The 17383-nt window shown below is 26.5% G+C and overlaps 1 protein-coding gene across 1 annotated transcript in view; it reads right to left on the reverse strand.

Annotated features, from left to right (window-relative positions):
- LOC136080705 (uncharacterized) overlaps positions 1 to 17383 on the reverse strand; it is a 200251-nt gene that overhangs the window by 13340 nt on the left and 169528 nt on the right. The window contains exons 9-13 of the mRNA XM_065797695.1: positions 12251 to 12299; positions 10735 to 10894; positions 9902 to 10130; positions 5156 to 5231; positions 1385 to 1434 (exon numbers count right to left, since the gene is read on the reverse strand). Coding sequence (XP_065653767.1) covers positions 1385 to 1434; positions 5156 to 5231; positions 9902 to 10130; positions 10735 to 10894; positions 12251 to 12299 — 564 coding nt within the window. The remainder of the gene's footprint in view (positions 1 to 1384; positions 1435 to 5155; positions 5232 to 9901; positions 10131 to 10734; positions 10895 to 12250; positions 12300 to 17383) is intronic.

Genomic DNA, 17383 nt, shown 5'->3' on the forward strand with positions numbered 1-17383 from the left:
AATAAAAAAGAAAAAAATAGAGCCCATTTTATAATATCAAATAAATCTTTACCTACACACACAAAGTGAAAATTTAAAAATTTTAATGTTATGGCTTTAAAAACGATAAAAAGAGCTTTAAAATTGGTCTTTTCATCTCCATATGAAATCTTCTGGATTTTAAAAAATTAAAAATTTTTTAGTACTATAATATGATATGGGCTGGTCATAAGCTAGGCTCCGTTTTTTATAAACAAGACTCTAGCTTATACCAGCCAAATGACCCAAATCCTTTTTAAAAGAAATTTATTGCGTTAAATAATGAGTTAGCGGCCTTCCGCCTTCATTGAAAAAAAAGGTATTAATTTATATGTAGAACCTAAATGATCAATGCCACCTTATTTGATCTGAAATTGAAAATTAAGTTAACTTAAATAAAGCACTAAAACATTCTGATTGTGAAAACAAAAAATTTAAAAAGTTGTTTTGACATTGCAAAAATCAGGAGATTAAAAATAAAAACACAATAGAAAAAGAAAAAGAAAATATATCCAGAAATAGAAAATATATCCAAAGTATATCCCTTCAACAAAAATTAAAAGTAATGTTTAGATTGATGATAGCTTTACATTCTCACAAATGGCTGTTAAAAGAATAAATTTAAAAACAATGAAAAATGATGAAAATTAAACAAATTCAAAAATCCAAAAAGATGAAAATTAAACAAATCAAACTGAATAGACATCAAGAAGTTATAAACAACTCTTGCAAACAATGTGGAATAATCTAAATGTCACCAGATTATCCTAAACTGATAGATAAATGAAAATTCAATTTAAAACATTGTATTTGGTATTTTATATTGTATATGGTATTGTGTATGGTATTTATATAACTAAATAGGATTTTTGAGAATAAAAATATTGTTAATTATTTGCTCTTGTACTTTGAAAAAGAATCTACATTTATTTTTTTATAATAAAAATATTAATTCTTCAATATTAATTTATTTGCAAAGCATCATAATACTTTGTTTATATTGCATTCTGTTTGTTAAAATATATTTCTTTCTGAGAACCTTATCTAACATGAGTATTTATTTGGAATTTTGTTAATATTTATTTTCTAATCCTAACATTGTAGCCAATACTAAATTTAAAATAGACAATGAACTGTATTCTTGGCTATAATTCATTTTATTTTAGTTCAGTACTTCGATTAGCCTTTACTTTATATATTATTATTTCTATTAACATTTTCTGGTTACTTTATTTTTAGTGCTACTAGTAGCATTATTTTAGAAACTTCATTTATATAAATAATTGTTGAATAAAAAATAAATTTACGTATTAAATTTTGTAAATACAATAAAACTTATTGTGATTTTAAAACAAATAAAACTCACCATTCCACATAATTTCTTCACCATTTGAAAAAAAACATGCTGCTTTTGTCCTGAAAAAATTAATCAGTTTTTATTAGTGTTTATTTCTCTATTCAACTTATACTCACATCATATTTCTATTCAAATTTTCCTCAATTATTGTTTATATTCAGGCTCTTCTTAATTCATATCCTTACAAAAGCATGTTAAGATAAAACTAAATAATTTAAATAAAAAGATATTTGCATGTGTATTGTATAAAAAAGCCTTGTTTGAAATGCTTTCTTTCAGTAATCTTATTGCTATACCAACGAAATGCGCTGAAATGATATACAATAACATTTATTTAAAAACAAATCAATTTAATGAAAACTTTGGCATAGTTACTTATATAGATAGTTGATTTACTTCTTTAAGTACTTATCAACAACTCATGTTATTACGGACCTTCCACTCCTTACAGGGTAGTATTTTATGATATTGAGCCAACGATAAAATTAGAATTTATGAGAATAAGATATTAATATCATAGTGGCCCCCAAATTAAAATGTTGCAGTTTAAATTCTAATCTTTCATATTTGTGGTGGTATCAACTGCAATGCAGTGAAAACAAATAAACTGTCAAAATGTATAAAAAACTAAAATACCCATTACTGTAACTACAACAGGCTAAAAAATCAAGGATAACCTTGATGAAAATCAGTGAAAAAAAGTTTGAATAAAACCGTACAAACCTGAAAAAAGTTTAAATAAAACTTTAGTGCCTGCAAGGTCACTAGTATTAAAACCGAGTCAACGAGTTCTATGAGTTATGAAGTCAATAAAAACAACATCACAAAAATCAAACAAAGAACTTAAAAAATAATTTTTAGCAATAAATAATAAAAAGCGATTTAGAGAATTCGCGTTAGACAAAAGCACATAATGAAATAATTTAAAAATTCTAGGCTAACATGAGAATAAATACAATAGTACATTACGTTCCACAGAGTGTGACAAAAACATAAAGAATTAAAGATGACACAAATGAACTTAGTTATTTATAAAAAAATAATAACAATAATAAGTGTGTTAAAAATTTCGGAAAATTTGAAAAAGGTTTATACTTAAAAAATTAGTTAATGCAGTTGGGTACACCTAATGTACTAGTTGTGCCCCTTAAAAACAGTAAATGTTGCACTATAGCATAACTATAGCAGTTATGCTACAGTTATGCAACATCTACAATTTTCGAGGTTCAAAAACTTTGCACCAACTTTTTAGTTCTTCACAAACAATGCTTAACTGGTTTAGTAGCTTCTGAAATCCAGGAACATTTTTGGCAGTTAATATGTAGTTAAGTATTTTAATTGGTTTAAATTATTAATGCTTTCCCGCTCTTTATACCAAAGATTTTCCACCAGCAACTTTTGTAGCTCTCTACTTCTTTTTTTTTTTCTCTACAATTTTTATCCTGTTATTTTCTCTTCTGTTTTTTACTTTATTTTTATGCTTTTATATGTAGAAATGAATGTTAAATTGAAAATAGTATTGCTTATTTTTATTTAGCAGTTAAGATATACTTGTAAAACTTCACATTAAACATTTTAATTTTTTGAGTAAGAGTTTTGACTTTAATCTATCTTTTTTTTTCCAGATTATAAACTATTATCTGAAAAAAAAGATAGCTTTAATTTTTTTTTCCAGATGTTATAAATCTTAATTTCTTTTTTTTTATTGTTATAAGTATTTTGTTTTTACATTAATGGCCAAAAAACTAAATCACCCATAAAATAAACAGCTAGATAAAGTTTTGATGTAAATGTATGTTCCAGTATATTTCATAAAGTTAAAGGATATATAACGGTATTTTCAATTGAAAATCGCTAAAAAACACTTTTATCCAGGCATGCTGTTATAAATGCCCTCTGGGGCTCCTTGAAGCTACACAGAGCATTTCTGATTCTAAGGACCATTCAAAACATCTGTTTTTGATTTCAGGATGATAAATTTGGTAAGATTTTATACCTGACACAAAAAACCATCATCACCTGTAAAAATGCCATTCTACAGATATAAGGTACTAAAACAATGATTTTTTTTTTCTTTAATAATAAATTGATTAGTTTCAATAATCAAATAAAGGCAGCTAGTGGTTGGTAGTGCAAGCTGTGGTTATTCTTTATCTGCATTGTAGAAAATCTGCGCTTTATTTAAATGTCTTTTGAACCCAATAATAAAAGTATGATTGTATAATATAAATTTGGTTTACAATATACCTTAACTATTTATTGTAATCAAATTAAATGACTGCTAACCAAGAGGCGTAAATGAGAAAAATATTTTAGCTTTAATGTTATTTGAACAATTTTTTTTTAAATATATATAAACAATATCTCTGATAATATGTGCTGATAAACTGTTGTTTTTTTTTCTTATATAACTTTATTTGATAGAGAATTTTTTAATAACTTTATTAAAAACTTAATTTTCAATATCAAAAAAACAAAAAACTTTGCTGACTTTGATACAACCTAAAAATCCATAGTTCTTAGGTCTGATCCTGGTTTCTAGCTAATTAACATTATCAGTATTCGAGCCATTCATGTACAATTCTTGATTAGGAATTACCGAAAAATTGTCCAAAGGACAAATACATCGAAAGCTATACTCCGCAACATAATGATAAGACACCCCAAAAATATTTATAAAACTCTACTTTACATTTATATTTAAAAACTAATTTTTTTAGAAAATGAGAGCAAAAGGATTACAAAACTAAACAACATATAAAAAAATTTATTCTAAACCTAACTCGCATTTTATTTAAAAAAAAATTTTTTAGTGAGACAAAATTATAAAACACTTTTGAAAAATTTTATGCAAATTGTAATTTATATATAAAGACGTCTCAATTTTAAACAATCAATAGTTTGTCACATAATAATGTCACAGCTGTTCCCAAGCTTTCTCAATAATGTTCTGGTCTGGGGATCTAGCTGGCCACTTCAATGTTTCAATTTTACTGCTGTTGAAATATTCCTTTACTATCTTTGCTGTATGAACGCTGGCATTATCTTGCTAAAAAGCAAAATTTTCGCCATCTTTTACAGATGCTTCACGTCTTAAAAATTCTTGAACAATTAAAAGATAATCCTTAGCCTTTATTTTTCCATCAAGACTTCTTTTATTCCATACATATGAGAACTATTAACGTAGTTTTTAATTACAGTTTAGCTGCGTCCAATAGCTCTAGCCACGTAAAAAACAGAGTGACCCATTTTCGATAACTTAGAGAGCACTTTTTTCTCATATGGACTCAACGGTGCAGCACCCATTATTAATTAATTTGTTATTTTATACTTAATAAAAAAAGCCTAAACTAAATTTTTGACAGTTCACAAAAGTTTACAGTTAAATAATCGTCTTTGGTGTTTACATCAAATAAATATTCTTAATTGCCCAAAACTGCGGTTTGCAAGTAAAACAATTTTTTTTAAATTGTCTTATAATTTTGTCGCACTGAAAAAACGGTTGTTTTTTTTATAATATGCGAGTTATGTTAAAAATAAATTTGTTAAAATGTTTTTTAGTGTTGTAAACCCTTTGCTTTCATTTGCAATAAAAATTAATTTTTAAATATAAATGTATAGTAGAGTTTTATAAATCTTTTTGGGGTGTCTTATCATATTGTCGCGCAGTGTAGTCATTGAATTATTAACTAGTCAAAACATTTTAAAAATAAGAAAGAAAAAACAATTTAAATAATAAAAGTTCCTACAACGTAATAAAAAAGATATACTTAATCATACCATGAAAAATGTTGGTTCATGCAGGCATATATACATGAGTTTTCTTCATCCCAATAAACTCCTCTACCATAGCTTTCTAGATTAATAAAAGATTTTAAAAATAGATATTTAAAAAAATTTTGTTATAATATATATGTATGTATATATATAAATATATATATATATATATATATATATATATATATATATATATATATATATATATATATATATAAATATATATATATATATATAAATATATATATATATATATATGTATATATATATATATATATATATATATGAATTTATATATATATATATATACAAATATATATATATATATGTATATATATATGTGTGTATATATACATATATATATATATATATAAAATATATATACATATATATATATATATATATATATATATATATATATGTGTGTATATATATACATATATATATATATATATATATATATTTATATATATATATATATATAATATATATATGTATATATATATATATATATATATATATATATATATATATATATATATATATATACATATATATATATATATATATATATATATATATATATATATATATATATATATATATATATATATATATATATATATATATATATATATATATATATATATATATATATGTTTCATTTTAAAGGACCTTCTCTCAGTTTATCAACAACTCAAATGTAAAACTAAATATAACCACTTCAAAACTGTAACTTCTGATGAAGTTACAGTTTCGAAGTGGTTGTAATTAGTTTTAAATGCAACTGAAAGAACTTTGAAAAGCAAATAAAAGATCTCATCAGAAGTTACAGTAAACTGTAACTTCTGATGAGATCTTTCATTTGCTTTTCAAAGTTCTTGATGTAAAAATGCTTCTAATGGAGAATCTGACTGAAAATGTCTCAAAAACAACTATGGAATTTAAGCTAAATCTTAAAACGAAAGCAATTTTAGGAGGCATCAGAAGATCATTGACAGCATCAGTAACAACTTTGTGACATATAAATTCACATTGCTTTACTATAAATATCTAAAGCTCTTTGACATTCAGAAACATTATCAACCCATTGTGTTGAACAAAAATTCAGACGAAACTTATCACTTCTATAAATTGTTTGATAATCTACCTTACGAGCAAGACAATCATGAAAAAGTTTATAAAAACATCTGAATACTGCATTTAAATTCAACTTTACACTTTTATAAACTGCATGAAATGCACTATGTTCAACATATAGGTAGTAAGTGACCATCTTGAGCAGTTGCCCTATTAAACATTAATCTTTTTTTTATCTTTTTTACAAGAACGTCTCTCTTTAGAACAAATGTCCTTTTATTTCAAGAAGTTAATGTAAAAACGTCCTGTCTGAAGTTAAGCTTTTTTATTCTCGTTTTACTAGTTCTTTTATCTTATCTCAGATGTTAGGTTCTCGAGACTTTTGGTTAGTCTTCAATAATGTCATTAACTAAAGTAAGTCTAACATTTAATCTCTTACTCATGGGTCTGATCTTTTTTTCTCCCCAGAATAAAGCAGAGTTCTTTGCAAAGAAATCATACTCTTATTTGACTCTTGAATATAATAGCCATACTCTTCGTGTTAGCTAAACAGAGCAACCGGCCGGTTGTTAAACATCGAAATCATTCTGGCTTTCAATGCTCAAGTTAATTCTCAATTAAACAATGCTACAGATTGTGCTCCAAAATAGATTTCCATCATAGTCATAAAAAAGTGTTCTCCAAAACTCTCTTTAATTTTTACTAAACTTTTAAAAAGTGCTTAACAAGTGGTTGCAATTTTTCAAAACTCTGGAAAACACTTTAACTTCTCCTACTATTCTACGATTAGTCTTTACTCTGTTAAGTTTCGTTATACAAAGGTTTTGAGGTTATTAAATTGTTTCTTTCTAACTGCATTAGTCAAGTTTTTATTCTTAAAGGCCTTATTATTTATAAAGGCCTAACCTCTCCTTTATTTCAAGTAACATTAAGGATACTACAAGGTTCTATCTTTGCTTCTGTATTGTTTATTATCTACAATAATGATCTTCATGAACACTAAAGTGGCTCTATTTGCTGACGGCTCAACGTTATACTCTTGTCTTGACTAAAAATCTTCACTATTTAAATGCTAGAACAAGCAACCGATTATAAATTTTGTAACAGCCTAAGGCTTGCAGTGGCCTATGGATTTAAATTCTGGACTTAAAATTTACTATTTTGTTAGACAACAAAACTGCAAAAAAGTATTGCATTCCTATATTGACGAATAACAACCTTCTTACTCTCAGACAAAGTCTTAAAGCACATTTTAAATGTAATTAGACCTGCTTTATCTGCAAAGCTTGAGCCACTCTCCCATTATTGTGAGGTTGCATTTCTTTTTTTTTTCTACAAAACAATCATGGTCAATGCTCAAACAAGCTATCATCTCTATAACGATAAACCAAAACTCATTTTTGCTTGGCTTTTTATTCAACAAGTTGCATCCTTTTACTGTATCTGTTCCTTAATGCTAAAAACATTTTATTGTTCCAGTTTTTTTCTTTGAACATCAAAAAAGCTAATAACTCTTATCCAACTTCATGAATTCTTTTTTATACAACTTACAACTTTTTAAATCTTCAGTTATACGTTTCGTAGTATTTTGGCTTATTTTAAAGTAACTCATAACTTTATAGTTAAACCTTTGAACCTTGTTGGAAATAAATTAGAGTTAGAAATGTATAAATATATGCCACTATTTAATAAATAGTAAATATAAGCATAATATTTTAATATATTAGGTATTATAAATTTTTTTCTAGCCCCGGCTACCAACCTCAGCTAATTCATATAATTGTGCCGGGGCTGGGTTTGCAAGAAGCCTCATTTTTAGTTGGGGCCGGGGCACCGGTCACCTTCTACATGTAGGCCATATAATCCTATTTCAATAATAGATGTTTTAAACTTTTTACCAAATTCATCATTTCGAATATCAAAAAACTTTCAATTTAAGTTTGATGTAGCCATAGATATTTGTAAAATTTTGGCTTAAGGATTATTATTTAAAAAACTTGTAAAACCTTTGTACAAATCATTTGCAGATGCATGACTAAGAAAAATTGATGAAAACTATCTTGTAGTCACATGGTTGCAAAAAACAAAAGCGAATGCAAATATTGATTTGACCTTTTTAAACAACTTCGTTTTAAAGACTTATCAAAACATTTAACTATGTGTGTAGATCTAAGCACTGCCATTGAAACTAGATCATGGAAATATAGGAGAAGAACATGTGTGATGTTATATGCTGCTTTAGTTTTATTAAAAGTTTTGACTGCCGTTATACCTATATTACTTAGGAAAATGATTCGTAAACTTTTCACAGTCATATAAAAGCAAAAATAGTTGCTACTTTAAAATAATTTTAATGCTGCTGAACATCAGGCTTAATTAACATTGTAGTTTGGTTATGATAAAAACTAACATAACGGAACTATGATGACTTTTACACAAAATGGAGATTGTGCGAATGCATCCTACACACGAGGTAGCTTCCTTCAGTTCTTTGTTTGGTATATCAATACAAAGTGAAAAAGATATTTATTGAAATTAATTATTTATTAGGATTAAAATTGAAACAGGATAAACTTTAAACATAATAAAAATTACCAAAATACTGTTTTAAAAACAATTTATTTAAATTTAAGTCATTAAATTAACATTTTCCAATAGGGTAACACTTGACACATAACAAATGACATATGAACACACACATAAATATAAACATGTCAAAGAATGGTGTAGATACAACTACTTTACAAATGCTCACTCTGTACTAATCCTACCTGCCGCTCCCCTGCATTTGTTACATATTATATACATATATGAATATAAGTTGGCGCGGATCCAGCATATTTTGATGTTTAAGATAACTAACTCCCTAACATGAAACAAACTTTGAAAATGTATATGTTTTTACTTATGTCAAAAAGTATGCTTTGCAAAAAATTGCTATGATTTGAGTCTGGGAACAAAAATGCTCTGAAATTTTGGCTACAGCTGCCCCAAACAAGAGAACAACAAGCTGACAAAATATTTTTTGTACTATTCTTTAATAAGTTATATTCATCGATAAATTCTAAATTTTATAAAACATTTTTTTTATCTCAAAACATTAAAAAACTATGACATTATTAAAAGTGTAACCTCCTCAAATTGAGGAGGTTATAAACTTTGTTTAGTCAACTTTTGAACAATAAGAGAATATTGTTTAAAATTTAGAATTTATCAATGAATATATATTTATTTAGGAGTAGTATAAAAAATATTTTATTAATTTGTTGTTCTCTTGTTTGGGGTAGTTGTGGCCAAAATATTAGGGCTTTTATGTTCTCAGATTACAATCATTGCAATTTTCTGCAAAGCATCCTTATTTGACATAAGTATAAAATTATATAAAATTTTGAAGTTTGTTTTATGTCAGTAAGTTAATCTCTAACATCAAAAAATGCTGGTTTCGCGCCTAATATATTTATATATATATATATATATATATATAATAATATATATATATATATATATATATATATATATATATATATATATATATATATATATATATATATATATATATATATATATATATATATATATATATACACATGTATTTGTGCGTGTATATATATTTATAAAATGTTGGTTTAAATTCAAAATAAAATATTTTCATAATAATATCAATATTACCTTTGAGGACTTGTTGATCAATAATAACTGGAATATTTGGATAGTTAAAACACTCAACTGCCTGTCTAAATGTTTTAAAGAATGTTGAGCGATTTCCATATTCCACTTGAGTTGATAACTTTAAAGGGATATCCAATGAAAATAAACCGGGCAAAGGGCATTTTAAATTGTCATAGTAAGCAGTAAAATTATAATCAAATGGTTCAAAAGCATTAATTTTTCCATCAAACTAAAACAATAACAATTTTAAAATAATTAGAGTGTTACAACATGTTATCGTGAGAATAATTAAACAGTCTTTAAATTACACAAAGCTAATTTCACCAACATTTATTTCACCAAGGTATATTCAAAATTTATTTGAGTATACCTTAGTTGGTAATCAGATTTACAATGTCTATATAATAAAACATAGATGTCTAAAATGAAAGTGCCAAGATTTGAAAAATGTCTGACTTTTGGGACTAAACCCAGTTTTTTTTTTGTTTTTTGAGTTGTTTAAACTTGTTCTACTGTAATTTTAAAATTTTGAATGGTATTTGCATTTTAAATTGCCAAAACTGATAAAAACAAATATACTAACAAATTTAAAAGAATAAGTTTCCCTTCAAAAAAAAGTTTTTATCATTCTAAATATATATCATTCTAAATATTATTCTAAATAATACTAATTATTTAGTAATAATTTTAATTGTTTAGTAATAATTCTAATTATTTAGTAAATCTATCAATCTCTCATTAATATTTCAGTTTATTCAAAAACAAATTCGAAGTATTCCTAAATTTATGTAGTTCTTTGTAAACTAAAAAACATAAATGCAAAAACCTCTTACAGAGTACTTCATTTTATTGATGTCGGTTCTAGCAAAACGTTGAACAACACTTTCAGCTGTAATATTAAAAAATGGCGGTAAAAAGTATTCAAATTGCACAGTAGCATTTGCAATTGTCTTAAATGTAGGATAAATTTGTAGATTTAAGGTTAGAAGTTGTCTAAAACAAAAAATTTTAAAACCACCTAGAAAAATATTTAAAATACAATATAGGCTTCAATGAAAAATGTTTGTCATAAAATCAATATTATATTGCTGGTCTGTTCACATAAAAATATTAATTCTAATTTAGTTTAAAACAAATTTTTGATTTTACAATAAATAACATATAGTTCTTCACAAATAAGTAAAACTTAAAGTAAAACACCAATAAGTAAAACTTAAAATCTGATTAAATCTAATACATTAATCAATTCGTAGTCAAGTAAATTGTTAACAAAATACATAAAAAAATTAATATAACATTGTTTAAAGCATCTTTTATAAAAAAGCTGGAACTTAAAAATATAAAGTGATAATAGTGAAATGATAAACTTATATATCACCATTCAGCCAAAAAGTTTGAAACTTCTAAACAGAGTTTAATACTTTTAATAAGATTCGAGAAAGATTCAACAATAAAAAACATTCAATTAAACATATTATTAGCTGATGTAAAGTTTTACTACAAATTTCGTTTAATTTACCATTCTAACAAACCTTTTGGGAAGGGTTGCCATGTTTTTGCAAATAAGTACTACACATATTATACATCTAAATAATAATTTCACTCTACTAAAAACTTAATAATTTATCACAAGTCTACTCCAGATAATATCAAGTCCCATTGAAAAATATCTACAAACAAAATACTATCATGATGAGTCTGGAATTTATTTTTTTAGTGGGTTAAAAGACAAAAAAGCTAAAAAACAAGTTGCAGCTGTTTTTATTAAGTTTGAGTAAAATGTTGACCTTCATGTCATAAAGAAGTAACAGAAAAGCTAAAAATTATTTATTAGTACATCATTAAATGAGTGATTGCAATCTTTTAGACAAATCTGTCTCATAATACAGTAAGGAAGATAGGAAGACCGTTTAGTATTGGAAAAATTTTGACTGGCTAATAGAAAAATTAATAAAACTCAAACAAATTCATAAAACTGACTTTTATTTATGCATGTTTATAAAGTTTTTTAAAGCAACACAATTATATTGTACTAAGGTAAAATGAAAGTGCACAATTATATTTGTTTTGGATGTATTAATAAACTTCTATCCTAAGGATTATTTTCAATTCAACATTCCATAAAACATTTGATCCTAATTTTTCTCCAAAATTTATCATAGTCACAGTGAAAAATTTTCAATAAAGCCAACGAAGAAAAATGTTAACAAAATATATAAAATATTTGTAGGTAAACACAAGTAAGATACTATTTAGGTTTTTTATTGTAAGACAATGTTTTCTTGCAATGTATTACCTGATACTTATATCTAACATTTTAAAATTATACAGAATGTATTTATTACATACCCTTGCAGAGACACGGAATTTGAAATTCTCCATAATGATTTGCTAATATCTGAATTAAAATAAGCAAGTGGCATAAGACAAGTTTGTTAATTAAAATTAAAATTTATAATATAACAGAGTCTCATATGTGATACATTATTAAAAAAAAAGCTTATACAAGTTAAAAATTTTTTAAAAGTCATATTTTAAAAACGCTTACTAAAACTTTTCAGAGCCTTTTTGAGTTTGGAGATTACTTGTCTATGCTAATAAATTAGCAATTATTGTTTGAAGTGTTATGTTTGTTTTTTAAATCAGATGTTTCAAGTTAAAGCCATATTAAAGTTTGGAGTTAAAATAAGTACATAAACAAAATCATAGAATTTTTAACACAGACAATTTAGTGCTAAGTGATGGTTTGATGATGTCAGCGACAATATCCCTGACATCATCAAATGAACCAGTACAAGTCATATAGAATTTAAGCAGTATAAGTCCTGTAAACATTTTCACTGACTATCTCTTCAAATCTGTATAACTGACCAATACAGATTTGAAGAGATAGAAAGAATGACTTCTGAACTTCTTACTGAAAACAAGCTTTGATAAAACCCTTTCACTCTTGAACAATACTTGAAAAATTAGTGAGAGAGAAGTTAAAAATCTATTCTATTACAAGAAGTTTCTACTTCAGTGATTTTACAATTAAACCTGCATACTAAAAGTTTCTCTTTTCTAAACCAACTTAGTTTATGAGTAGTATGCAAAGACTTTTTTTAAGGCAAAAGTTAAAAATAATTTTAATTTTTTTTTTACTCTTAAGAACTTCACCCATAAAGAATTGCCCTACCATTTAAAAAAAAAACTAAATGTGAGAAAGCAAACATAAGACAAATATTTTAGGAAATAAATAGTACAAGATAAAATATAAGTATTTTAAAATAAGTATAAGTATTTTAAAATAAGGAAATCCTTTTTTTTTAAACAACATATTTAGATGTTAGTGATATTTTGTTTTTATAACAACATTGTTTAATTAAACTATTTAGTTATTTTATAAACATTTTATATAGATAAAGATTTAAAATATTTGAACTTGGTTTCAAATTAAATTTAAATACAATGCGGTACTTTAAAATACACAGCTAATTCAATTTAACTTTTAACAATGTAGTACAGGGTGGTGCAGAGGAAAGGCATGTTTTTCAATATTGAATTACTGGGACCCAATGGGTTGAAAATAATAAAAACAAGTATTAAATGATAGGTTTTTTAATACAGTTTTTGAAATTACATATCATATTTAGGTTCGGGAAAAAATTTCTTTGAGATGACGTTCTTCTTGCTGGATACAAATTTGAATCGTCTTCTGAAAATTACGGACATCTCTCTCCGACATTTCATTCGGCACGGCTTTAATTTCCTGACAAATGGAATTCTTAAGGTCATAGAGTGTGCGAGCATTGTTCATGTACACTTTTGATTTCAAATATCCCCACAAAAAAAAGTCACATATCGGCAGGTCGGGTGAGCAAAGAGCCAGTGAACATCACTAAATCTCAAAATCACATGTCCTGGGAACATTTTCTTGTTCACCATCCTGCTGAAGCCAAATGTCTCTCATGTTCACTTGACGCCTTTCAAGTTCTGGATGAAGGAAATTGTTTAACATTTTAACGTAGCGAGCTGATGTAACAGTAATTGCAATTCCTTCCTCTTCAAAAAAATAGGGTCCAAAAACCAACAATCCCCAACTTTGAAATGCAGTACCACACTGTTACCTTTAAACTGTGCAGAGGTCTTTGGTGTAATTCCTGTGGGTTCTCCGATACCCAATACCGACAGTTTTGAACATTGACGTAACCGTCAAGATGAAAATGTGCTTCATCACTCATGAAGACTGTAGCATCGGGATCTTCCGTAAACATTTCATCCATTATGCGACAAAACTCTCTGCGCTGTACAATATCCCCTTTATTAAGCTACTGGACGATCATTATTTTGTACGGATGGAACTTGAGGTCATCATGTAAGATGCGGTGAAGCGAACGACGTGACATACTCAGCGCTACAGCATGTTGTCTTGTCGATCGTCTAGGACTAGTAACAACTGCCTTTCTGACTCAGTCTACATTTTCCGGAGTACAAACTGAACGGGGAAGACCAGGTGGTTTCTTTTTCATCACAGAATCAGTACTCTAAACGCTGCAACCCATCGGAATACGGTATTTCGATCAGGCAATGCACCTCGACGTCCAACTCTAAAATATTGACGGAAAAGACGTTGCACAGTGACTACAGAATCATTTTTTCTAAAAAACTGCTCGACAACGAACACACGATATTGTGCGCTCCAATGCTCCATAGCGACTGAAACGGCATTGTTTGGGCCTTCTGCCAGTATTCGTTCAAGGTCAATACCCCTCCCGTCGCCGCGTACTAGTGGTTCGAAAAATGTGCAATTACTCTGCACCACTTTGTATAATAATATGTTTGTTAAGTAAAGTTACAATTACTCAAGTTAACGCAACGAAATCTCATAACAAGGCCTGTTGAGGTGTTTTTGTTACAGTATTATTTTTTTAAATAATTGATAGGTTGTAGTTTAGTAATAATCTTTGAGACAGCTTAGAATAAACTAACATACTGCAAACAGAACAGATTTTAAGTTTCAGCTAAAATCAATAAGAGCTAAAAAGTATTAGAATTATTATTTACAATTACTACTATGTATATAATATGTTTGCTTTATTAGCTATGGTATAAATTATTTTAATAAGTTTGGTTAAAGATTTTTCATTGTTACTTTTAAAAGAAATACGACACTATTCAAATTCTGGAGAGTAAGTACTGTTTGATCAAATTAGTATTTTGAAATTTAAAAAGTGCATGAAATAGAAAAAATGTATGGCGACTAATGTAATGATGATGAATAAAAATTGTAGCTCACAGACTGTTAACAGTTTGAATCAAAACTTTCCAATTAAGTACCCTTTTTAAAAACTATTTACCTTTTCTTTATATGTCAGCCGATTCGGTGTTAAAACAATAATAAAAAATAGATTTTGTAGATTTTCATTTTAAATAATAAACTTAATACATAATTAAAATCCTCATCCTTATTGGAGAGTAGGAAATTAGTAGTTGCAAGGTAGCCTTTTTTCGGTGAATTAAACCGTCATTTTAACGCTTTAAACTGCTGTTTTGTTCGTTATAATTTATGGAAGGACAACTTCATTTTTGAAATAAGTACATATTCGATAACAAATTAGATAAAAATCTAGTGTTTTGTTTAAAAAAATGTCTATTACTTCACTTTTTTATACTTTTATATTTTTAAATGTATTTCCGTAGCTTTTCAAGCTAAGATGTGCTTTTGATGTTTTAAAATTAGGTATCAACAATAAAAGTATATTTTAACAACATTTATTCAATGTAGGTATACTTTTGTGATGGAGTTATTTGCTAACAAATGGTGATGAGACGTAAGGTTAGTTTATTATGTTCATTCTTGTATCGCAAATAGTAAATAGAATAGTATCACAAACAGTAGAATCGGAAGAGTATCTAAAATATTAAAAGGAATAGTGTCGCAAACAGTAGAATCGGAAGAGCGTCTAAAATAATAAAAGGAATAGTGTCGCAAATAATCAAAGGAATAGCGTCGAAAACAAAAGAAAAAAAATAATGTCGCAAATACTAAAGGGAATAGTGTCGCAAATACTAAAAAGAATAGTGTCGCAAATAGTATAATCGGAATAGTATCGAAAACATAAAAAAAGGAGTAGTGTAACAAATAGTAAAAACGGAAGAGTGTCGCAAATATTAAAATCCGATTAAAATAGTAAAAACAAGCAAATAGTAAAAACAGAATAGTGTCGCAAAGAGAGAATTAGCGAAAAATAAGGCCTAAAGTTTAAAACTATTTAATTGTAAAACATATGTTGTTGCTGTTTTTTTGTTTGTTTTGTTTTTTATTACCATGTTTAAGATACAAATACAAATACATAAGAGAAAATTAACTAGTGAAGATATCGTAAATATAAATTAATAAAAAATTAATCAAGAACGCGGATACTCAAAGAAGACCATTAGGTCTTGTTACAGAGAACCATAAAGCTGATATAGAACTTGAAACTGAAAATTTTTGCTTAGTATAAAAGTCATTTTACAAATAAATTAAATCGTTAAAATTAAAAATCATATTAAAACTATAAAATATAAATAAATAAAAAAACATTCAAGCATTTGATTTAATAAATAAAAAGAAAGCGTACACTCGCAGAAGACCAACAAGTTTTCATGGAGAACCACTTGTAAATTTAAAAATCTTATAAAAATCAAATGCAAATATATATGGTCAAGTGTATAAAGCACAAGAAAAGTTTAACTGCATACATATACATATTCAGTTACATCACTGCATAAAAAATAAAAAAGTAAAGTATTCAATGTTTAAAAATACAAAAATACATCATTAATAGACAAAATGATTTTCTTAAGCTTTTTGAAACAGTGTTGTAAGTTCTATTTTTTTAGTGAATAAATAAATATTATAATGTTTATACAATTAATTTAAAAAGCAATTATTTATTCATTGAGAAGATAACAGGTAAATAAAATTATAGGGGTTTCTGGCTTTTTAGAAAAACACAAATTCTTATTCTAGATGAGGTATAGGCACAAAAGATGTCATTTTTTAAGTTGAATTAACTTTTTGAATTTCCAAGACCAACTTATCGTCATGAGTTTTTCTAAATAATAATATTTTTCTTAAGCCTTCCTTTTTTAAAAGACTTGAGCAAATGGGTCACGGCAACGTGGAGCCAAGGGGCCATGCCACTTAATTTTTTGATGATTTTTTGTTTGTTTGTTTAAATAGAGAAGTTGTAAGTATTACTTTTATTTAGTAGTCTTTGGTATATTTTGGTAGTCTTTTGCTTCCCCATTCCTACTTAAATGTCAGCGCATGTATTACCAAAGAAAAAATACGTGGTAATAACGTGTTAATGGAAATGTTAAATTTTATTTCACCAAAAAAAAAAAAAAAAAAAATACGGAGAAATTTTTCCTTTAAATGAAATGCACTTCAAGGGCGGATCCAGACCAAGTAGAAAGGAGGGGCAATTTTAGATTTTTTTAGATTTTGTGGAT

Source organism: Hydra vulgaris, chromosome 05 (genome assembly GCF_038396675.1).
Source record: "Hydra vulgaris chromosome 05, alternate assembly HydraT2T_AEP".
NCBI lineage: Eukaryota > Metazoa > Cnidaria > Hydrozoa > Anthoathecata > Hydridae > Hydra > Hydra vulgaris.